This window comes from Ammospiza caudacuta, chromosome 2 (assembly GCF_027887145.1).
Source record: "Ammospiza caudacuta isolate bAmmCau1 chromosome 2, bAmmCau1.pri, whole genome shotgun sequence".
Classification (NCBI taxonomy): domain Eukaryota; kingdom Metazoa; phylum Chordata; class Aves; order Passeriformes; family Passerellidae; genus Ammospiza; species Ammospiza caudacuta.
In genome coordinates, this window is record NC_080594.1 from 101,614,808 (window position 1) to 101,639,817 (window position 25,010).

At 38.0% G+C, this 25,010-nt stretch overlaps 1 protein-coding gene across 1 annotated transcript in view; it reads right to left on the reverse strand.

The window, feature by feature from the left end:
- ARHGAP6 (Rho GTPase activating protein 6) overlaps positions 1-25,010 on the reverse strand; it is a 154,105-nt gene that overhangs the window by 40,255 nt on the left and 88,840 nt on the right. The window contains exons 2-3 of the mRNA XM_058824688.1: positions 18,131-18,290; positions 1,349-1,420 (exon numbers count right to left, since the gene is read on the reverse strand). Coding sequence (XP_058680671.1) covers positions 1,349-1,420; positions 18,131-18,290 — 232 coding nt within the window. The remainder of the gene's footprint in view (positions 1-1,348; positions 1,421-18,130; positions 18,291-25,010) is intronic.

A 25,010-nucleotide genomic window follows, 5' to 3' on the forward strand; every position in this document is an offset into this window, starting at 1 on the left:
AAGCTCAATCTCTGGCAAACACACTGAAGAGCAGAGCAGGTTTTGCACAGAATTATGTTGCTTTGCACTCTTATCTGTATGAACAACTACAGAAAAAAAACCTAGCAATGACTAATTACCATGTAACCAAATGTAGTGAATTAATAGGACAATGCAAAAACGATTTTCCCCCAAAGGTGGCTACAAAATAATTAAATCTCTTGCTTAATGACTCCTCCTGCATGTGGCTTCACTCCTATATCAAGTAATTCTTGTAATGAATTAAAAGTTTGATACTTGCAATGTAATAATACAGGAAGCCACTGGATGCATCAAACCAATGTGTCAGGGCACATTCCATTTTAGAAAGATTAATACAATATTTTCCAGGATCAATTTTAAATCAAGAAAATAATAATAATGTATTTTAACTCATCAAACAAATAAAAATGAAAATAATAATATTTTCTTCTTGATGACTATGTAAACTAACTTGGAAATGGAGATGTTAATTTTTACCATGGAATTTTGAAGTTCCATTCTTCTGCTAAACTAGACTTAAAGTGAGGACAGCAGAGTAACCAGGTCACTTCTTCTGTCAAAAATTCCTGGATTTGAGTGCATGTTTGTGAAACTGGGATATCAATACTGAGTTTTATAGCCATTTTTCCAGAAATGAACACAAAATTAGATGCACAATTTCCTACGTGCAGTTTCACAGACACTTTCCAGCATCTCAGTATTCAGACTTGGTTCAAATGGCTCTGAATTACAGGTCAGCTTCAGGCCTTGGATTAGGGCCCAGCCCATAAAGCTGATTAGTGTCCAAACAAAAGAGTGCAACCATATCCGTAAATCCACGTCACGTGGGATTTATTAAAATCCAACTGATCAGTAGCACTGAAGCACTTATATATTTTAAACAATGGTTATTTTCCTAAGGTTAAAGAAAGAAAAGCATACCAACAGACTTGCTTGGGCAGTGCTGGGTTTATGTGCTTTGTAAATTGAGAGTACAAATGCAGGTAAAGAACTGGATCACGTTATACAGACCACATTCTGCACTGGATGGTGAAAGTGGGTAGAAGGACAATTGGAGGAAAAATGCAGTCCTTTAAGTCTTCCTTTTTTTTCTCAGGAAAAAAAAAACCAAACAAAACCGACAAAACCAAATCAAAACCTTTCACTTGAAGAGATCTGACTTATACTAAAGTCAAACAGAAAAGATTAAACGTATTTGTTAGGCTGAAAATAAATACTCAGACAGTATATCAGCTCAACAACATTCTACTTGAAAAAGTATTTATCAGACTAAAGAAATCTCATATGCAAAACTAAGACCTGATCACCAAATATGCTTTATTTTTACCTTTGTCTCTGTTCTTCTCCTTTCCTAAAGAGTCCAGTTTCTTTCTTAATGACTTCTTCCTCTTCTGTCCATCTGTAAGAGGCAAAAAAAAAGAAAACAAGAAAAGGAAGTAAGTGAAGAGAAGCAACCCTGAACAAACTGCTGCACAAGCTGTAGGAGCATGGAGTGAGATGGTCACAGCACTGGGGATCAAGAAGGGTGTGAGACACATTTCACAAAAGCTGGGGACTGTCACAGCCCTCTGGCCCCAAGGAGTGTGGCTTTGCTTACCCAAACACTGAGGCTGTACTGGGGAACACAAATGTATCCCCTGCATGCTGCTGGGCACATTTACACACGCATGGTCACTGAAGAGTTAACAGTGGACATGTTTTGCTGGATGCTCTTGATAGCAAAGCACCATAAACCTAAAAGCTATATCCTAAAGAATAGCCTTCATCCATGGTCACAAGGCTGTGATTCAGGGGTGGAACTAAAGGTAGTATTTGGAAAGGGAGGATTACTAACCTCCAGGATAAAGCTCTGCATACCAGCCATACCAGTTGGGTGATAGCTGACCACCTTCACATGACCCATCTGATCTGAACTCATGTTGGGAGCTGGCACTTGAGTACAGCATGTCCAGATTGGTTCAGATGGATTAGAGCCTCAGAAAAGGTTTTGTTCTGACAATCGACATATTGTCCAAGTTTCCACTTGGGTACTAAGGACCAATGGTTTTAAGCAATATCAGAGGCAGGTTGGTTCTTGAAACAATTATATCAAAAAGTTGGCTATCATTATTTCCTTCAGCAACATCTTTCATAATGAAAAGTCAACAAAACAGAATTTTATTTATTAGGTCTCAACAAATACCAGGGATTAAGTCAGGGGCCTGCTTTAACTTGTACCTTTGGAATTTTTTAAGTTCTAAAGCAATATAAAGTGTCTACCATAGACACTGCTCTAGATAAACTTTAATGAACATGTACCTTTGCCCTTACTGGTTTTGTATCATGGTAAAACCTCAAAAATAAGTACACCATATCCATTTCACTTTTAGAGCAAGAGAGTCACCAAGTAATGTGTCTCAACACATTTTTCTAGTTGTGTAAGCAGGTATCTTAAATAAGTCTTGAGTCTTTTACAGCAAGGAACATACCACAAAGGAGTGAAGTGGATCTCTGTTAACAAACTCTCATCTTTGCAATAAGGAGTCATGAGAGAACACAAGCTACTTCTCCATACCTTTCCCTCAAATCCTTCTGAAAACCAAGTCCAGAATATTACCTGATAGACTGCTCAAAAAATCTGACTTTTTTTATAGCCAATTAATATCCTTTAAAAGTAACATTTCTTCTTTTTACTTTTTGTAATGGTGGTTGAACCAACTCCACTTGTACTCTGCAGTTATTTCCAGGACACCACAGAATCACAGAATGGTTAGGGTTGGAAGGGACACCTCTAGCCCCCTTCCTAGGAGATAATCTAGTCCAACCATTGCCCCAGAGCAGGATCACCTGGAGCAGGTGACACAGGAATTTGTCCAGGTGGGTTTGGAATGTCGCCAGAGAGGGAGAATCCACAACCTCCCTGGGCAACCTGTTCCAGTGCTCTGACCTCCTCAATGTAAAGAAGTTCTTTTGTCATGTTGAGGTGCCAATGCGTTGTGTTTTAATTTATGGCCATTGCTCTTTGTCCTGCTGCTGGGCACCATGGCAAAAAATCTGGCACCATCCTCTTGGCACCCATCTTTGAAATGTTTATATGGACTGATGAGATCTCCTCTCAGTCCTCTCAAGCCTAAACAGGCCCAGGTCCCTCAGCCTCTCCTCACAAGAGAGATGCTCCAGACCCCTCATCATCTTTGTAGGCACTTGTTTGACCCTTGCCAGTAGCAGATTGTTTCTCTTGTGCTGAGGAGCCCACAAGTGGTCACAGCACTCTGGACGTGCCTCACTGAGGGTGAGAAGACGGGCAGGATCACCTCCCCTGATCGGCTGGCAAAGCTCTGCCTGATGCACCCCAGGACACCAGCAGCCCTCCTGGATGGAAGGGCTCCCAGCACCCACAGCTCCGATATTTGGTTCCTGTCTCAAGGTACAATTGCCAAGTGTTGGTTATATTAACTCTCCCTTTCCCACACCTGCTCTGGTGAGAATTCATCTCTCTGAAATGAGAGTTCAGCAGTATAATGGTGGCAATTCATTTCCTGATATGGTCTATGATTAGATTTTCCCCTTTTCTTCTTAGCCACATGACAAGGCTAAAATTCAAAGTCATACTCTGATTGATGAAAAGCCCAGACTTTTCACACCCTCTGACATTTCCTGTTGTTAAGATTGAGTTTTTAAGAGAAATTCTTTCACCTCTTGGCAATGTGAATAGTTGGTAGCCGGCTTACATGCACCTGACAGTACAGCTTGTTTTTATAAGGTTCTCTGTTACCATTGTGTTCTGGCTTTATATCTATAAAATTATTTTCAAATTATTTTCCATGTTATAAATTCAAATTACTGCTTCACAGACTCTTTTTGACAGATGATTTATATTTCTTTGGAGTCATATTCTCCAAAAACTCATTTGTTGATATACTGAGACATAAAAAAATGAGAGAAAGAATAAAAATTTGATGTAAAATGCAGTGTTTTGCTATGATCATTTACATTTACAGTTCACCCCACCCCAGCAAGAGAAAAAGAGTTGCATATGAAAATAAGGCTGAGAAAAATCTCAGCAAAAGCTAAAGCTCAGAAGATCTAAAGAGGTCTAAAGTCAGTTCAAGTTTTCATCCTCCCCAGCAAAAGACATGATAAATTACAGTCCATATGCTGTACATAAAAATATGTTTTCAAATTATGTTAACACAGGGCACATCAGGCACGAACATTGCTGAAATATTCATAATGTGTTTAAAGACTTATGCAACCTCAGCAGTTTTACATATTAAATGAATCCCATTCACAATAATAATGCTTGCAGTTAGCTGCAGTGTGGCTTTGAAAATATAATTAATATCCAAAACATTATTGAGAAACAAGCAAAGCATCACTACCTACTCTTAATACCTACTGCATGGTTTTTAATTAATTAGCAAATACTTCTGCAAAATAGCATTGTATCAGTCTGAAGAGCTATTAGGTATGGATGAATTGCTATTTTTAATTTCCACTTTGGAAAAGTCTAAATCACATAGTGATAAAAGCTGCAGGGCTGTTATCCAGCCTTTTGTGTCAATAAATTCTCAATTTATGTCTTCTTTCTGTAGGTCAACAATACACTGCTCCTTCAACAGGTTCCACTCAAGAACATCAGCAAGACTAGAGAAGCACTCAAATGACAACTGTCACAGTGAAGGAGGCTGTGGCTTTTTTCCTTTGCTAACCCATTCTGCTTTTCCTGAAGGACACCTGTGCAGACAGCTGTGCAGATCAGCTTGTTTGTCAGAAATGGACTTCATCTGTACAGTACTTACTAATTTATATGTTTGCTGCATTTCTCACTGCAATGCATACATCACTCCCTAGGCATCTATTAATTAAGACTGGCACAATGAATATTTAAAGACCAAGAGTCTAGAATCAAACTCCTGAGTGCACATTAAATTGCTATGTGACCTGTTTTTCCAAAGTGGTGAGCACTTCCAGGTTCAGTTAATGCCAAAAAGACCTTTCTATCTGAAAAATTAGGTCATCTCTTTATGACTCTGCCAGTGAACCACACAGCCTACAGAATACAAGACTATTTGTACTGATCTACAGACTTTTTACAAGAATTGAACAATCTGACTTCTGAGATTATCAAAGCTTAAATATTATGAGTTAAAGTTGAAATTCACCTGCAGTGTCATCACTAGCACAATTTTTTTAGCATTTATTCTATCAAATCCCAGATTTTCTACAGACCATTTGAGGGCTTAGATTTCTCTCTAAGTGAGACCATGGTTCTACAAACTAGGTAATAAGAAGTCATTTTCACACTGAGGATATATAAACTTCAGCTTTGACAGTCAAAACATGAAAAGAAAGAAAGAGAACTTTATACATTTTTAAAATTATTGTTCTGTTGCTTTGCACAAGACCACCTACTAGCCACTTACCTTCTAGGACTGCAGGAGAGAGAGTAGTGCAGGCTGAATCCTGTTACTATTTACTTCCGGAACTTTTTTATTTAACTTATGTCTGGAAATGAACAAGTCTATTTGGTAGGTAGAAGTGTTGCTCAGCATAAGCTAAAGAATCACAAATTAGGTATAGGGAATTAGCTCAGAATTATACAGTTAGTGGCAAAATTAATACCCAGAGAGTCCTGGCCTAACAGTTTCGGATTATGTCACTTAATATCCTGTGAAACCCTAATCCAATATGCTCTTACTAATTAGTAAATGATGCAGTAAAACAGTACAACAGCATCCAAGCTTTGTACATAGTTTCTGGGACAATATTACAGTATTAGGCTTCAGATAATGAAAAAAATACCCTCTCAAACATGCTTGAAGTGAACCTGTAACAAAAATAGGATTTTTGAGCACTTTTTTTTTTTCCAGCATGTACTGGTGGATTATCTATAAGAATGATATTCCTTTTATGTTACTTACATGCAAGGACACTTTCTATTACTCAAAAACTTAATAAATTAATACAAATCCTTTAAACGAATTTAACTCAGCAGGCTTTTGACATAAGAGGTGATATGCTGCTGACAGGGTTGGAGAACAAAGAGAACTTCCCATTTATTGGCAAGTTCCTTTGCTTAAGAGAAATAAGTTTCTTGTCCATTTAGGGAAGAATGTTTGTCAAGTTCCACAATTAAGGGCTATTTTAACACAGTGTAAAAAGAGGACCTATCTCAGTGATTACTATCAGACCCATAGCTCAATTACCAAAACACAAAGAGATAAAAAGGTTGATAGTATGAGACTTCTAAACTACTTCTTCATAGTAATTCTAATTCTATTCATGGCCATTTTTCTTAATAACTACTAGTAATGGGATCTAACAGCTCTTTAAGGAAAAAAAATATATATCTTCTAAGACTGCAATCAATTCTGTCTTGAAAATTACTAAATTACTACCAATGGCACCACAAAGCACAAAATTAGATCTCTCTTGAGCACTTGCTGGTTCACTTCACTCATCCAGAGCAACTCATTTCCCAAGTGCCAGCCTCCCCCAGCCAGCCTGTGTGCCAATGTCAAGCTGCAGTCTCTGTGGCCTGTGCAACACTGCAAGTAATTGAGAGTGTCAATCAGAAAACACTGCTAAGTTCTGTTGACAGAGCACAATAAAGGCAACACTGCACTTCATTCACTGACAGTTGCAGTGTTTGTGGTTGTAGCTGCTTCTTTGGGTCACTATACAAAGCAAATTTACTTCTGAATATGCATTGGGGCTGCTCTGCTGAAGAAGAGGGTGATGGTTTTACTTAGCCATTTCTGTGACTCTAAATGTTCATCTTGAAATATTTATTTCTAAAAACTTGTGGAAGTGTCCTGCCCCCAATGCAGTAACTTCCAAAGCACTGCCAGCTGCAACACAAATGTAAGATTAAATTCAACCAGAAAAACAGAATTTTGGCACATAAAGCAATACAAAAAGGGGAAGGCTGAGCCTTCAGATATTTCTTAGCACACTCACCCTTTGCCTCAGCCATACACACACAAGACCTCCATCAGTGATGCAGATTACTGTATGTATTCAGAAGCCTTGGGCTATTGTCCCATTTTTCCTTATTGTCTATGTTCCACACTTTACTTCATTTTGACTTAAATCAGCATTTCTTTATGCTTGTCAGCTGGCAGCTGATGGAAGAAAAGCCATAATAATTCAAGACTATCCCTCAGCTGCAGTCATGGCCTTCCAGGTGACATCTGGCTCATAGATGCTCACCTCAGTCCACAGCGCCAGGTTCAGGCTGCTCACCAAAGGCACCACACACAACAGAGGCAGCTTTCCTCTGATGCAGCAAACAAGCTTCAGCATTCCCCTCTCTGAGAGGTTCCTGAAGACTGTGCTCATGGCAGAAGGACCAGCATGAAAAAGGCAGAGCTGAAGTCAAAGCCAGTTTTTCAGAAGGGAGATCCCTCCTGTTGGACTGTGCACAGGGGACAGGGCTGGGCAGGGGCAGCACCTGGGCCAAACAATTCTCAGGGCAACCAAGAGGAACCAGGAGAGCTGTGGGGAAAGTCAACTGTGCAGGAAGCAACGTTCTCAGCAACACACAGTGCATACAGTACAACCACCTGAGAAAACCCACAGCCAGCAGACAAAAGTGTGATTTTAATTCACCCCTTCCACATCCCAGCAGAGTCTTTGGTAACCTGTGGCAAGTGCATTTTATCAGACCTAGCCTTCAGTGCCTCTGGGCTAAGGCACTACTAATCGTTAAAATGAAACACAGACAAATTACAAAGTCCACTTGTGCAGGTTTTAAGTGATTCAGCTGCTGAAAGTTTAAAAGCTGCACTATACACAATTTCTTTACTGTTGAACAGTAAGAACTTGGTGATAGTGGTAGACAAATTAAATTATTTATCTAGAACGTATTCATAAGTTTCCATGGAACTCATCTAGAAGGCAAAACTGATGGAAATGTCACCTACTTCCAAAGAAAGCTGCATCCCTATAGGAACTACAGTTTTATTTCTCAAATAACAGCTCACAATAACCTCCTGTGGTTCCGATACAAACTTTTCAAAAACCCCAAACAACCAACCCCACATAATTTGCTTGCCAGGTACTTTATACACATCAGTTGATACTTAACAGCAATTCCCAAGGCAAAGGTGATATATCAATTTATACTTGCTGAGCATATTACCAGTAGACTGCCCTGTCTTTTAGGAAAACAAATCTGAAAAGTATAGTTCCAAACTAGATTCAAATCTAGAAAAATGCACTACTTCTATTGAAACCTATTTGCAAGGCCTATTTCTATCAAAAATATAGACTCTAACTGCAGTGAGATAGGTATTAACTCTCCTTCACATAAAAACCCACAAACAAAGCAGGTACAATAAACAAACAACCACCAAACAACAACAACAAAAAAAACCAAACAACCAAGACCACCACCACAACCAACAAAACAACAACTTACTTTGGTCACTGCTCTAATTCAGATAGCAAATGCTATCCAACTCCTGTGGCTAGAGGAATCATAAAAAAAAGACATTTCCACTCCATTTGCCTACATGTTCCCTGGTGCATTTAAGGATTTAACTAGTCTCAAGTATATATGTTGTAAAGAAATAACTACTTCTGTATTTTCAAATACATTCTTCCATGACTCTCTGTCATGAAGAGACTTGCATTAACTGGTGGGCAAATGCAGGTGCAATGTATTCTAAGGGTGAGAACCAATATGGGGTTTGAGCTCTGGAGCAAGGTCAGGGCTCCTGAAGCCACAGCCAGAGGGAGGGGATGTCAGAGCCCACCCAGGCAAGGAGAAGAGCTGGGAAGGAGCAGCTTCCCAGGCCTGCCCAGGCCACTGCACTCCCGCTGTGCAGGAAGCTGCAGGTCCTACAGATGAACACAGCACAGCTGCACCAAAAGAAACTCTTCAGCAAGTACAAAGTGGATGCCTGCCCTTGTTTGTGCAAGCTGTGTATAAATATCCTTAAAATAACAGAATTTTTAATAGTTGCAGAATTTTTCGAACCACCACAACAAAACCAAGAATAAAGTTTCTTATCTTTCCTTTTAATTTGATTTTTTTTTTTTTTTTTTGTTGAAAGTATTCTTCAATCTTTTTGCATTTGGACAAATGACTGGAAGTAACTGCATTGGAGAAGTCAGGGAAAAAAACCCTGTTCAGTTATTTTGCCATTCCTGTAATGAAAACATATATAGTTTTTTTGCCTTTTAAATATTTTTTAACTAATAATACATTTAAGATGGCTGCATTACACAAGCTCTGAGGAACGAGATATTCAGTGAGTTTTAGTATCCAAACACTAAATTATAATTGTTTGGGAACTGATTTGTTAAATCTTTAGTTAGACCGCTGGAAAAAACTCATTTTAACCTAAAAATAAACAGTTGCTCAAGTACTTTTCTGTGCCAGAATGAGGAAAATGGCTGCTGCTGCCATACATAGATGGGATGATGGAAGTAACTCAAAAAACCCATGCTAAGCTACCTGGCAGCCTTTAGAGGATTATGAAGGAAAGGTCAAATGCCCTTGTGTGTGGCTGTTAGTGGAAAGCAGCAAAAAGCAGGCAGATTCCTGGGAAGGGAAAACAGATACACAATGCCAGGTCTGACTTCCCTGTGCATAAACCCACTCAGATTTTCAACTCATACACAGCTCTGCTTGCTTCAGCACCTGCATTAGCACAGGACTGCCCGTGTCATAAGAAATCCCAAGTCACAGTAATCTAACAAAATAATACCAAAAATCCCACCTCCCACCAAAACCCTTAACAAAACAGCCATAGATGGTGGTCCAGGTCTTTTGATGGAACACATGCCTTTTGTCAAAAATGGAAGTAAAACATCTCTAGGGCCACTGAAATTAGAGGGAGCCACTCCTTCTAGGCTTCATATTTCTACATTGACACTGATTACAGCATTTATGGAACAATAACATCAAGTAGCAGGTGCAAGACAAAATATAGACACTACTTTTTCTCATTAGAGCAGTATCCACAGTGTGGCAGGAGTTTCCCTGATCTCCAAAGATAGGAAAGTTCATGACTTAAATAGCCTGGGATACACCAGGGACCCTGCTGCTGCCCCTCTCTCTAAGTGGAAGACACAGAAACCGTGATGATGGGCAGAGGTTTGAAAGATGTGAGAAAGACTGAACAACATCCTCTTCTTGGAGTGTTTTCATAACTCAGAAAAACTGTCAATACTAAAACAGGTCAAAAAAACCCAAAAACCTAACGGTTAAAATTATCCACACTAATAAATCAAAACAACTACAGTCAATGAAAGTATTTTAGCTGTACCAAATTAAACCCAAACAGGAGCCTTGATGCTATAGTCTGAGATAGAAAAACACAAATACAAGCTCTAAAACTGCTTTCAGTTCACTGAGGAAACAGCAGGGAGAGAGAAATTGACTGTCTCCTGCTTCAACTGCTTAAATAAAAAATTTGTAATGTGGAGGGGGAGAGTAGTTTGACGCTATTGCTAATCAAAATGACTCAATGTGATAAGGAGAGTTACCTTCAATCCAAACACTACAGGATGGGCCAAGGCCAGAACAGACACAATCACCAGCATGTAGCTGGCCTTGGATTTACTGTTATCAATAAAGCCACTTGCACACCGGTACTGGAAGGTGAAGGAGCAACCAAACTTCTTCACATCTCACATCTTTCCCCCTGCATGGCTCTCAGTGTGAGCATGAGTTGAGCTCTTCAAAGGAAGAGAAATTCCTTTAACCCTCTGGAATTTAGGAGACCAGCCAGTGGTCACAGAGATGGTTCAAGGCACCCAGGTCTCTGTAGATATGACTCCTTTGTGTAAGTCTGTCCTCAGACTCTCACCTTAAAGAAGAAGCCACATAAGAAAATAAAACAGCTTTCATAGCTTACTCTCTCTAGGACTAATTAAACTAGTCCACAGTAGTCCTGCTCAGAGCTGTGATGGAGAAATGAAATGAGAAAGGAGCTCTCAGTGTGTGGAAGTGAAGTCACAGTGCAGCAGGTCTCTCACTGGACAGTTTGGTGGCTCAAATAACTGAGCTGTTATCCCTCTGAAAAATGACCAACAGATCTTACTTCTAATAATGTCTCTTTGTAGTAACTACCTGTCCTTTGAATCATCAATCATAACAGAAACAGGTGTTGAAAATGTAAACCACAGAGCAAAAAGACAAAAGGAGCTCTGCAGGGAACACTTGGGTTGACTTCCTGCACAGAAATAGAGTCACATGGACATCTGTCTAATCTATTCTTAAAATCCTTCAGCAGGAGATTACATCTCCATTAAATCTCAAGGCAGCCTTTTCATTGTAGAAGCCTAATACAAAGATATATATAGTACCACAGCTCTGATAAAATAAATCTATCTGGAGTCACTTTATCTTTCCTAATCAGTATCGAGAGACATTACGCTTCTGGCACCAACCACAACTGCACTTAAATCATGCCTGTGGAAAAACTTACCCAAGGCAAGAAAAAAATCATCAGGAATATTCCCTAATGCACTACTGAAAGGAGCAACACACACAAGAAAATATAAATAAGCCTGATTTTCAATTGAAATTTTTGAAGAAGTATACTGGAAAAATACATGTTATACTGATGTTCCATGTTGACAAAGCTCTGCCAAAGGCAAGCAGAACATGGAAACTGGTAGGCTGCAATGTCAGTATTCTTAATAAAGGTTCAAAAGCTTTTTCCTTGGCTGGTATTTATTATTTGGCTTTGAACCACAATAAAGCACAAATTCATAAGTCACTATCAAATCACTTGACATATACATTTGACTGTTGGCAAAACCCGGACAGCCTAGATGGGCATTCAAAATCAAAGGGTAAGTACTACATGAAATGTTAAAGACAGATTTGACAGAACACACCCAAGAATGTCTCTGTTACACTGGTGTTTTCTCAAAGGAAAAAGACTGAAATACACCTAATTTTGCAAAGCAGTTTTAGAGCCTCTCAATGTGTATTTTGCTTCCCAACACTGATTCTCTCTACCACATGTCTCAACTTTTGAATGTGGCCAATGGTCAAGATATATGTTTTAGAACCAAAGCTGAGATTTTCAAGTCTGACACTAATACGGACAAAATACCAAATATACTTACATGTACGTCAAGTCAATAGCTATTTCAAGCGTACTCCTAAAGAAACTATATTAGATAGGATTTTTTTTTTTTGGTCTCAGAAGTAATTTTTAAATTCTATGGGACATAATATCAAATATATGTGGTATATATAACATCAAATACATCTCGCAGCAGTCTCTGGATCTGATGTTTCAAAAGCAGTAACCTAAATGTACAACAAAGAGCATCTAAATAAGCAACTGCCCTAATAATGAAAACCCTGGTCATGAGTCTATCTTCTCTAACTTTTCATGATATATGAATATAAGATATATGAACTTTTCATGATATATGGAAACATGGATTGTAATATTTCCTTATTTACCTTAGGAATTTAAGCAAGATCTCTTTCCTTCACTGTGAAGGGAACTGAAAGACTCCTGCCTGTCAGTGCTCCTGCCCAATAAGCTCCACAGCTGAGTATTCCTTCAGTTCCATCCCTGTCCTCATTCCTTTCCTCTTTCTCCACAAAATACACCTATACAAGAGGTAGGTTCTGGAAGTTACACAAATCTTTATTTTAAATGTGCTAAGCTATAAACTTATTTTGTCATATTTACATTACCAGTGGCATTGATTTTCCTGTGAAGCCTACAGCATTTTCTACCTCTTTTCTATGTTCCTACAGCATTTTCTACCTCTTTTCTGTGTTCATACAGCACAATGAAAATGTATGCTGCTTCTCAATCAATCACAGCTCCTAGTTATTTACAAAATACTATTTAGTAAAAAGACAAGATTTTTTTGTTTGTAGTGATTTTTTTAATAAGTAAAACATTTTCCTTTTAAACCTATTAGCTTACCTCTGACAGAATAGCTAAGTTGAATAAATCTTTCCTGATATAAACAGACATGTAAAACATGCCACGTGATACAAGAAAATCTCGGAAATCAATTTGCTGAGCATGGCATAGTCTTTTATAAAAAAAACTGCCTCACAGCAAAAATTAAAAAAAGGAACATCCCTCCCTCTTAAGTTTTGAAGATAATAAATCATTTCCCCTATTACAATGTTAGAGAAATTCTATTCTTGCAAGCTTGAAGTATTTCCATTTTGTTCTTTTCTCAACAGTGGCAATAAAGTGAATTTGAAAGAAAAAATCCCGACAAAAAATTCTGCAAATTTCCTTACTGGGAGGAAAAAAAATGAAAAAGTTTTTTTCTTGTTTTCTTATCTCTCTGCCTGGAAAAACTCATGTCACCTTCACTTTGCTAAATGACTGTGTAGCATAGTTCAAGATTGTGTCTCACAACCTCTACCCTGCAGCAGCTGGGACTTCTCCTAGCTTAAAACATTAATCCAATTTTCTTTCCTTTTTTTTCTTTTTTTTTTTTTTTTTTTTTTTTTTTTTTTTTTTTTTTTTTTTTTTTTTTTACCCAGACTGAGAGATACTTAGTTTTGTTTTCTTAGAATGAAGAAAGAAATCCTTGGAAAAATACATTTTTCCATGAAATATTTAAATTGGATGCACAGGTGGGAAGTTTCAGTCTGAAAATCAGCAAGTTAAACAGTTTTCATCTCTGACCAGTCTGTCTGACACAGCATAGCCAAGATTTACTAATGTAGCATAAAGGAGGGGAATTTATCTCAACCTCACTTGTCTTAAATATGATCTTCATGAGCTCTACTACATTGAAATAAAATCCATGGACTCATAAGCCCCTGCCAGAGACAGTATTTGTATGAGAAGAATCAGCAGAGGCTGGCATTAAGAGGGGTGGTAAGAAGCCTCTATAATCAGAAGATACCCTGACTCCAGTTGAAAAGCAGCCAGTCCCTGAGCCTCTAACTCCACAATGTATATGCTGCAGTTTATTTAGATGTTTTCCACTGCCACAACAGCTATAATGTATGCAACATGGTCAGTGATTAAAAACAAAGAGCAGTTTGGAGCCCTCACAAAAATGCAAGCCCAGATAAAAATCATAGTCACTCTCAGTGTTAAGGAAAATGAAAAATGAAATATAATGGAGAGTAATGTAAGCAAAAAACAGATTGAAAGAAGCACGCCCTGCCAAAATAAACAAGAAGCATAGAATTGTGTAACTCTTAATTCCCTTTTCTATTCAGAGCTTAACTGGAATGGAGGGGCAAATTTTTACCATTTACAAATGAATGCTAAAAATTCAGAAAGCCCAGCCATGTTTCCCTTCATTTCAGAGACAGGGTTGTCTCAGCTCTCAGTCTGTAATCACACACTTACCCAGCCCTGCTTCTTCAATCTCACCTTTACTAAAACAGGTCACACAGGAGAGCAGTGCTCACTCCCTGTGAGCACGGTGTCACATGGCACAAAGCTCACATGCAAAACTATACACCAGCACATGTTCAAGCAGCTTCCTTAAAATTACCTTCCTTAAACAACTGGGACTGCATTTAGGCTTCTAAACCTGCCCTTACATCATCTTCATTACAACTAAACAAATTACCTGAGAACCAGATTTGACAGCAGAATTAAGAATTACTTTCTCTCTCCCAGAACATCACAGAATCAAAGAATCATCAAGGTTTCAAGAGACATTCAAGATCATCCAGCCCAACTGTCAACCCAGCAGCAGCATAATCACCAGTAAACCACATATAACCACAAAATGCTCTCCTTATTGATTCTTGCTCTCCACAAATCCTCCAGCCCCACTGCAAAGCTGAGAAGACAACATCCTGTTAGGAACGGGAAAGAACATAAGAAGTAATTCTCTTGAATAAAGAGAAGACCCAAATATGATCCCTGAGTTTCAAATCCTATTCGAGCCCCTTCACCAGCAGGTTCCCATCATTCCTTCAAAACCAAGGCAGATGCTCTAGGAGCTGAAATAGGGTTGAAGCCCTACTTCTCATTTTGCTCAACTCCTAGTAGTTCCTACCCCTGCTTCCAAACACAGGGTCAGTGAAGTGGGACAGGACTGTTAAGAGAGTCATTATAAACATGAGATACTTAGGAAACTGATCTAATCAAATCAATGATAAGATCATTCAACAACCTCTCAGCTCAAGAGATACCCTGGAGCCAACAAACAGAAGAAAATGAGCTCCTCTGCTGCTCTGCTCCCAGTTTTACTCTGCAGAAGCCATCTAACTTGAGTTAGCATTTGCTTGTGAAGACCTTCTGTAAAAGGTTTATTTTTCTCACTAATTTTGTGCAAGGACATACACAAAATCGTAATGTCACCAAAAAGTAAGCACACCTGAAGTGAGCCGCATCACCATTTTTTTCTCCTATTTTAAAGAGAAGATTGACTTCCCTGAAATGGGAAAAGACACACTATATTGTAAACATGAACTGCAAAGAAGCATCAGCAGAATGGTACTGTTGTGACATTCAGAATGTCAGCAAATTAAAAATCTTTCACAGAGTAACTGCATTGGTAAAGAAACTGCGTAATGCTTTGCCTGGAAATTACATCCTCTTGCAACTTAACACATTAACCAACACAAGATGAATGATTCTTGGTCTAATTTCTGGTGGCAAATGGGGGAATGACATGAGAGCAAAAAAGGAGTTGATTACAGAATTTGAAAGATAAAGGCAGAAAAGCAAGACAACAAGAAATAAACGTGAAACATCTCATGGTATATGTAAAACTAGTACCTCTTGACCAACTTGAATTCGTTTGAATTACCTACTTTAGCGCAATTGTAGTATATTTTTTACAGTTTGTTTTTAACTTGAGTCTGGTTTTAACTTGATGGCTGTGATGGAATTTTATTTGCATTCTTGCATGCCCAAAGTGCCCAAGCCAGTTTCACATGGATAAAACTTGAAATTCCCAGTTTACACAAGATGTTTGAATGTGATGATTAACTGGATGGATGCCTGTAAACTCTTGTCATACATTTTCATTCCACACATTTAAAAATTATAGGAACATGAAGAGGACTTCAGAGTGTCTCTGCAAAGGGCCTAAACCAATCTGTAATAATTTCAGAATATGGTAGATTTTTATTCTCCTATCAAAATACTAGCACAGATGTAGCATGATGGATTGACAGAGTGATTATTAGATATACCCACTTCAAAATATTATTTATTTCTGTTGTCAAAACTGGTGCCAAGTTTTGAAACAGGATGGACAGCTAAATACAAAATGCACCTTAATTCTAGCTATTACCTTCACTTCCTTCAATAGATGGTATTACAACATTTTGAAATTAATTTGTACTGGCTATTCCTTTGTGATGTATACCTTAAAACACAGAAAATCTAATGATGTGGCCATTCAAAGCAAGCATACAGATGTGCAATTACTTGGCTCTTATTAATAATCTCACTGGTACATCCAAACTGGAGAGCAGAACTGAATAGCCAATTTACTTCTCAGTCAAAATGAGCCAAGAGATGAATGAAATTATGGGGTCAGCACCAGCAATGAAACAGTAGCCTGGAGTTCCTGACTTTTTGAAATGCCTTTTATTTTTAAATGCTTAACAAAAATGTATACTTATTTAGTTTCTATGCTTACAATTACACTTTTCAGATTCAATATATCTAAAATTAATTTCACATTTTATATTTACCCATGTATATATATGCTGTGAAAATAAAAACAGTTCTTGTGTGTGATTCAAATCTGAAAGACTCCTCAAGTATTTGGCCTTTTATGGCCAGATAGGTGGTAGATACCCAATCCCTGAAAACATTCAAAGCCAGGTTGGATGGGACTCTGAGCAACATCTAGTTCAAGATGTCCCTGCTTATTGCAGGGGGTTGGCCTAGATGACCTTTAAGGTCCCTTCCACACTAAGCTATTCTGTGAACGTGTATACTCAATTGTCTTGGATGATATTACCACATATGTAGGACCTCCATATATGTATTTTCATTTCTCTCTGGAACAGCCATTGGCAGTTCAGACTGTCAGAAATTATTGGAATGCTCTTACTGTTCCAGTTCCTCCTAGGAATATCTGATAAAATTGTTTTCCTGTTGATCAAACTTGTTTTTGAGGGAGCAGGGAAGCTGGTGAGGCTTGAAGAAATTGATAAAATCCATCTCACTACAAACTGATGCCTTTCTATATGCATGAAGTTGGACTCTGTTGGTTTTGGCAGGAGTTTTCTGCAAATACTAAAAAGCTGATGAATACAAAAGCCTGTCTCTTTGACATTTGTTTCCTACGTCACTATTTTCACAGACTGGACAAATTTTTTCTGCTTAACTTAGATCCATTAAAAAATTGCTCCTGTGGCATCACTGTGTATATGCTACCACACAGCACCTCTGGTCAAAAGTGAGAATTCAGTGATCCCTTGTTATTCCTTATGTAAGTACACAACTGCAAAGAAACCACAGGAAAGCCAGATTTGCAGATGATTGCACAACAGCTATCTCTGCTATGATTGATCTGCAGCCTACAGGAAACAACAGAAACTTTCTCATTAGTGAGGTTTAGATCTCTTCCATGGTAACCTAAGCACAGGTCCACCACATGCACATATCCTGCATCAGGATTCCGACAGCTGAGCTTCTCCTTTTCATCTCCTGTTTCCTAGAAGTTTGATGTTTTATGCTGAAAATTATCTTGTTTTCTAGGAAATAGGCAACACTGTCTTCAGGAAAACTTGGGTAGGACTCATATTATTTGACATAAATGTCTTCACTATCTGAACTAGTGACAGCTGGCTTCCTTCACAGACAATGTTACACAGAGTGAAAAATACCACTTGTATGGTAAGATCTACCTGACCTACATAGACATTTAATTCTGGATATCAGGAAATGTCAGAAAAGCATTTTTCTCTCAACTGAGTATCAAGACATCCCAGCATGAATGGGTCTGATTTAAATTATCCACCCTGTAGATATCTGCCCTTGATCAGGTGATCCCACCCCTAGGTGGCCCAAATTGGACACAGCAGACAAACAACTCTACTCATCATTTTTACGTAATAACTGTGGTTAAGCAAAACTGAAATGGAAGACAGTATCTGTGGAATAAAAAACCCCCAGTGTTTACTGCTGTGATATGAAATCAGTGGCTTAACAATCTAAACAGAGACAGCTTATCGAGCCCTTACCTTTGGGGATAGTAATCTGACAGCCCAGGTCACAGTCCTGCTGCAACTGATAAAAAGCCACTTCCTGCAGCCGAGCACGCTCCAGCTCCGAGAGGCTCTGAACGGGAACTGACTTCAGCCGCACGCTGCGCCCTGACATGCTGTTCCAAGTGAAATCACCCTACAGGAAATCAAATGGAAAAATATGAAGCATCATATGGTATGCACAGTTTAATAAACAGAACCATCTCTTTTACTGCTAGAAAAAACAACACAGGTTCTTCTCAACAAAAGGCCATTTTCTCGGACATCGCTAACTTTTCAAATATCTTTATTTTCCCCAGAGCAGCATTCCTTAAAAGGGATACAGACATGCAAAACAAGAAGTCAATTCTGTCTGAAGCCATTTAATCAAGTATTGTTGAAAAACATTAGGATTCCAATAACAAAAAGCACAAATCAGGGAAGGGGGGGAAAAGCACCCTTGTCTGCTTTTCCCAGTTTACTTTCTCTGTACAGCACTTGATGTTACTTAATTATCTTCCTGCACCATCAGTCAGAGCAGCAGATCTCCATGGACAATATCCATCTTAACTCCCACATCTTGCTCATCCTACTCCAGCAGACTTGGAGAATGCACTGGCAGAGCCCCTTTTCCAACACATCTCATCTCCTCCTTACAACAAGACTGTGTTTAGAATATGAACGACTAAAGGACAAGACATTCCATGTTTTTGAACAGCTGCAATAACAACCTATTTATTCACATTTATAGAGAAAAACAGCATGAGATATGCTACATCTCTGGAAGGTACCAATTATGCTTGGAAAGCAAACTGAAAGCTTTAGCTGTTGTATATCCCACCTGTGAGAACCTATACAAAAACAACTATTCCAAAATACTCCGAGTATTCAGCTTGGATCAGAGAAGTAATCATCACTCAAAGAGAAGAGTGAGCACAAACACAACCTTAAAGCCTGACAATTAAAGTAAAACTTCCAGAATTCATCTCAAAGAGCACAGATTAGTACAGGGAGAGAAAGAATTTGTTTTTCATTCTAACCATGTTAAAAAATAAACATCAGTCTTGTCAGTAAGTATAACCTGATGCAGCTGCTGATAATGAAAAAACTCTGTTGCACACCAGCTGGGTGGTAAGAAACCCACCAACCTGCCTTTTATCATAGCATGGCAGACTTACAATTAATAGACTTCACTCTCATTTTCAGTTTAAATTTCAACATCTTTACCTTCACTGCATACTAATTTTTTTTCACTGTAAACTTATGATTCATCTGTTCTGCACATCCATCTGCAGTCAAAGGATGTCTACTGACTTTAAAAATTATTGGTGGAAGCGCCTTAATATAAAAATCAGTAAAATTAGACTTTACTTAGCAGTTATGCATCCTGATGTATGCAAACATCTTTTTGCACATTTCCATATATTTTGCCCATATATGTGCATGTACATTTATATACACACGTACAACCTGCACATACATTTGTATTTAAACACATATGCACACCTATGACTGAGTGCATCCACATAGAAGCATGAGACAAAAACCATTAACAAATGTGCAGCACCATTTAGCAATGCTTTAATCCTTTAGATTAAAGGAATTACACAGTTAACACCCTTTCTTGTGATTCACAAAACATGTTTGAGTTTAGCAAAGAATTTTTTTTTTTTTTGCCAGAGTAGTTTTAGTAAGTCATTAAGCAATCATAAGAGATAAAGGCATTACCTCAATGTCAGCAACTGGACCTCTACATCTTAATGCATGTACTATGATCAATGCCTTTATAGTATTTATATGCACATGAGTTACATATGCAAAACTTCTGTGTTACCCCAGTATTTAACTACTGTAATTTGTTACTTCATTTTTTTTTCCTCTTCACCTTCTTACTCTTCTGGTGCCTTACTGTTGACTAACCAGATTTAGTAACCTTAGACTAAAGGTTTGCACAGTGTTACAAGCCAAGCTGTGTAGCTTAACTCAAGCAAAACCAAACCAGCAAGAGTCACATAAACCTTATTTGAAAAACTGCAAGTAAACATTTACATTTTTTAAAAAGCTGTTGTCATTTATAGATAAAAGTGATCCAAAACCAGACAATGTATACAACAAAACTAATTCCTTTCCAACCCTGATAATGCAAAAGAAACTTTACAAGCACAGAAGAATGCCATTTAATCCTCGTGAACAGACAATATAGAAAGTATTCTAGAGTCAAAATGGTACAGACAGAGAAATATAGGTTTTTATGATAGAGTTTAGGGGTATTTTATCTTAAGTTATTTCTCCATCATGAGTATTTTCATAAACAAAAATATCACTGGTATGTCTACCATAAAAAATTTGAAATCCTAACCTTAATATTAAAACAGAAAAAGGAAGCAAAAATGACACCCTGAAGAGAGTATTAAGGTAACAGAATACATGTCCTGTTTCCTGCAGACCACAAAAACCAAGTGCAGCATGGGACTTCTAAGAATTACCACAAATTAGGCAAAAGTTCCTTAACTGAATTCTGCATGAATTATTTCTCTTTTTCAGGAATGAAATACAATTATGAAAAATAATTTATAATGACATGAAAAACCAATTACAATACAATTACAATAAATGAAAAAAAACCCAGGTTTTTATTCTGCCAGTTTGCAAAGCCCCCAGATGTTCTTGGTGCTCACTGTCTAGCTAAAACCAGTTATTTGCAACATCAACAGGTTGATGAGATTAAAGAGTGTGCAATCACTCTGCCCAATTGCTGTGCACTAAAGAAGACATACCTTTTCAACACTTGATGGGTTTGATAAAATCTCTGCTAGGTCACATTAACATAGGATTTTATTATGCTAATGGAACACATGACTAATAAACTAAAATATGTTTGGAAAATCACGTGGTAAGTAGGGCCAATGAAATCTCCTAATCTTAAACAGTTCAAGAAATGTTTCCTTGAAAAATTCTGTTTCATTTTGCAAATATATATCACTTCTATATCACTGTCTTCTATGAGTCAAAACACAGTATTTGAGAATTTAATCTATTCAAATACTCTGATGCTTTACAAAACACAAGGTAAATTAAAGACCTCATTTTCCTCCCAAAACACTGCACAGTTATACAAACAGCCTGTAAATATTGCAAAATCATCCAGGCTTGGGAGAGGTCCAGAAAAGTCAAGCTCCCTTGAAGAATGGGTGCTGGTGTAATTACATCTGCCTAAAGCTACTCAGCACTCTGTGGGGCAACCAAAGGAGGACGAGGGCAGCACAGACATGAAGAATATTTTCTGTTTCTCTCTCCATATGAGAAGAAACACTTCACCTGCCTAATTCAACATCAGCCTGCCCTAGCTGGAAGCTTAAAAGGAGCAGAAGACCTTTAAGCAACAAGTCAGAATGATGTGTTTGTTTTTGAAGTTCATGCTTGTATGTGTTCAGACGTAGTACACAGGTTGCTCTCTATTATTTAGATTATAGGATGTAAGTCTGAATATGCTCTACAAATAATTCCATCACCAAGAAGAAAAAGGCAACACACAAACAGAAGAGTGCAAATAGAAATACTGTTCTGGGATAAAGTGATCAGCCTGACAGGACAAACTGCTAACTGCACAGCTGCCTTCATCAAAGAATTTTATGAAACCATAATCTAGACTAAAAGCCTTCTCTGTTTTTTTCCATCAACCAGTCACGCATTTTTCCTCTCAATTCCACAACTTCAGTTGTATTTTCTCTCTGGCAGGCCCATTAACATCTAACATCTTTCCTCAGCTCAACCAAGCACTTCACTTACCAGGCAACTACCTAAAACACCAGAGCAGATGACTCAGCAAAGAAGATTGCTGGAAAACTGCACCTTTTGCCTGTGAAGAATCTGAATCTGTCCATTTTCCCTGTACTTCTTGTCCACAATCTTAAGCACAATCATAAGCACATTTTTAATAAGACACAGACTGCAGCTGTTCTGATGTTCTTTCAAGCATTTTTCTAATAGGTTGGATGTTTGGTAACTCCAAAATAAACATTAAGTGGTACATCCTGACTTAAGTAACACCATGCACTTAAATTACTCCTAAGCATGTCTAAGCTATTCTTGTGTGCCTGACCTCTTTCTCCCAAGCCTCCAACAGAAAATCTTGCAGATGTCTTTCAGAAAAGCCTCACTCTTCCGTCTTTGGTACAATACAGAAACTGGCTGACAACTGCATAGAATGCTGAATGTAGATGCAAATCTATAGTCAGTGATCAACCTTGATTTCTGTGGAGTTTCAAGCCTTAGTGAGTTAGGTGGATGGGAAATAAGGTTGGGAAATAAGAAGCTTCACACATCACAGTTTCATAAAAAAGAATTTAATACAAGAGTATTAAATTAATTAATGGAGAGTGCAATTTTCATCTTTTGCCTTATTGCTATTATTAATGACTTTGGTCTGGACTGATTTAGGTGAACACCATTATCAGATTAGCTGTCTACTTTTCACTAGTCTTTACCTGAAATCCATTTGAAACCACTGGGATCAAAACCAATTATGTCTACTTTTTTCTATCCTAGCAACTTTTAGCTATGTGCTTGTATTAGATGGGTGTCTACTATAAAAGAACTCAGTGGTTTTACACAAAAACATTATATTGCAAATAATTTGGCAAATATAGTATTAGTGTCTTAATTCTGTTTGTTTAATTACTCCTTTAAGCTTCATGAAATCATATATCACTGCCACTTTACAACCTTTTGCTTCCCCTGGTCATTTATTTCAATTCTTTCTATAATTATTTCCAGACTCCTCAGGCATAAACTCTCACAATTTGTCTACTGGTACAGGTAATGTCTCTTCATTTCCCTGGTGTTGCTATTAGTAAGAACAAAAACCAGTTCTAAAGTAAAAGTCAGTCACTTCAGTACAGCTACATACTCTGTCCTATTGAATCAACACTATACAGAATAGTGTTCCTGGACAGGATGAAAATGAAGGAGAAGGGGGAAAACTAATTTAAGCAGCCTTTTAAGCATTACATGCAGTTAAGAACTGCATGGAAAGTCCTCTACTAGTGCTATCTCAGATAACCACCTGCAAATTAATGAAGAGTTAAGAAGCAGTAGATGGTACAAATGTGCTACAACCTGACTCTCTCTGCCACCCTCATTTCAGATGCTCTCCCATAGCATCCACAGCTCAGTGCATGACAGGCAGGACCCTGGTTTCCAGCAGGCATTACAAACAATTGCAACCCAAGATGCTCTCAGATCACACAGATGCTCCCAAGTGTCTGCTACTACTGCAAAAGAATTCCCTCAGATGAATGAAATGCCACCTCAATACTATACAAAGAAGCACAAGACTTGCTGTGTGACATCAAAGCATTCAGAGGAAGAGATCCAAACATGGATGTACAAAGTATGGGGCCCCAACAATTAATCTTCACTAAGAAAGACTGACTTCACTAAGGTTGTTATCTAGGGTGACATCCTGTTCCCCTTGACGTCAGTGGCAAAATTATTAATACAATGTCTCCTCTAGGAAGAGAGTAAGTACAGTCCAGATGATTCTGTGGTAGTTCGAAGCCTTGCACTAAAGTTGCCTCATTACACACTATATTGTATTTAAGTGTAGATTTGCCACAAAGATCACATTTTACAAAACACTGGTTGAGATATCAAAACTACTTCATGGCAATTAATACAACCAGTGCATTGCCACAGACAGACACTTCCTCAATTCCTGTCTCATTCCCAAGGCTGGAAATCCACGTATTCAGGATCAGTACTGCAAGGGAACTCCTGTGGGAACACTGGAAACCTGGCATTCCACTCAGAGGAGACAGAACTCACACCCACAACAGAAACACTTTATCTAGCAAGAAGGCATGAACCCGTGTCCAGGTAAAGATATCCATTTCAGACTGCTAATTACAGTGGTGATTTCCAGTTATCAGAGTAAAAACTAACTTTAGTCTAAGGATAAACAGAGAGCAGAACAATGAGCATGCTTTCACAGCAGTATTAAAATTGTTGAAATAAAGGGGAAAATATTTCCAGATCAACCTTTCCAAGTTTTCTAAATGCCTCAGGATACTATTTCATGTTTAGAGTATTTAAAAGGCATTCTCTTACAAAAACCTGATGTGTAATGGAGATGTATTTAATTCCTTTTCTGACATTAATAAACCTGAATGATGTACAAAGATATTGCCCAGCAAAATATTCATCCCTAACATATGGACTCTATACTGAACTTTTTCAACTGATCCAAAAACCAACCTACAGAAGTCAGAAAGCTGCCCTAAAATGCATCAAAATATATGGTCAGTTTTTTTGGATGTCTTACTTCAGCAGATATGAATATTTCTTAAGGGATTTATGAGGAAGAAACACAATTAAACTAGACATGGCCAAATACCTTTCTGGAGGTTTCAAAATAGAGACAACACACCTTAAAAAGCCCAAATCCAACTTCAGAATTACAGATGAAATTTTGTTGGTCTTCACATAAGCAGCTTTTTGAGTGTTTTCATGTGTAACAGAGAATTAAGATTTAAGAATTAAGCCATACTGCAATACTCTGAATTTTGCTGAAGGTTAAGGGTACAAGCAGTGCTGTCACAACTATGAATGAAGCAGCAAGCTGAAAAACTGCAGTAGTTAAACCATCTGAGAGCACAGCAGTGAGCTACAAAAGTTTCATCAATCTCAACACAAAAGATTTGGGATAGTCTAGTTTCACTAAGAGAAGAATTATTTTCCCTTCTATTGGTTTATTTAGTGTACATTTTGAGAGGCTGGTGCCTCTCAAGTTTAACACTTTTCAAAGTGTTAAACTCCTGCTTCATATGGAATAGCAAAAACTCTGCAAGCTAATGGCAGTTGAACCAAAACCCAATAC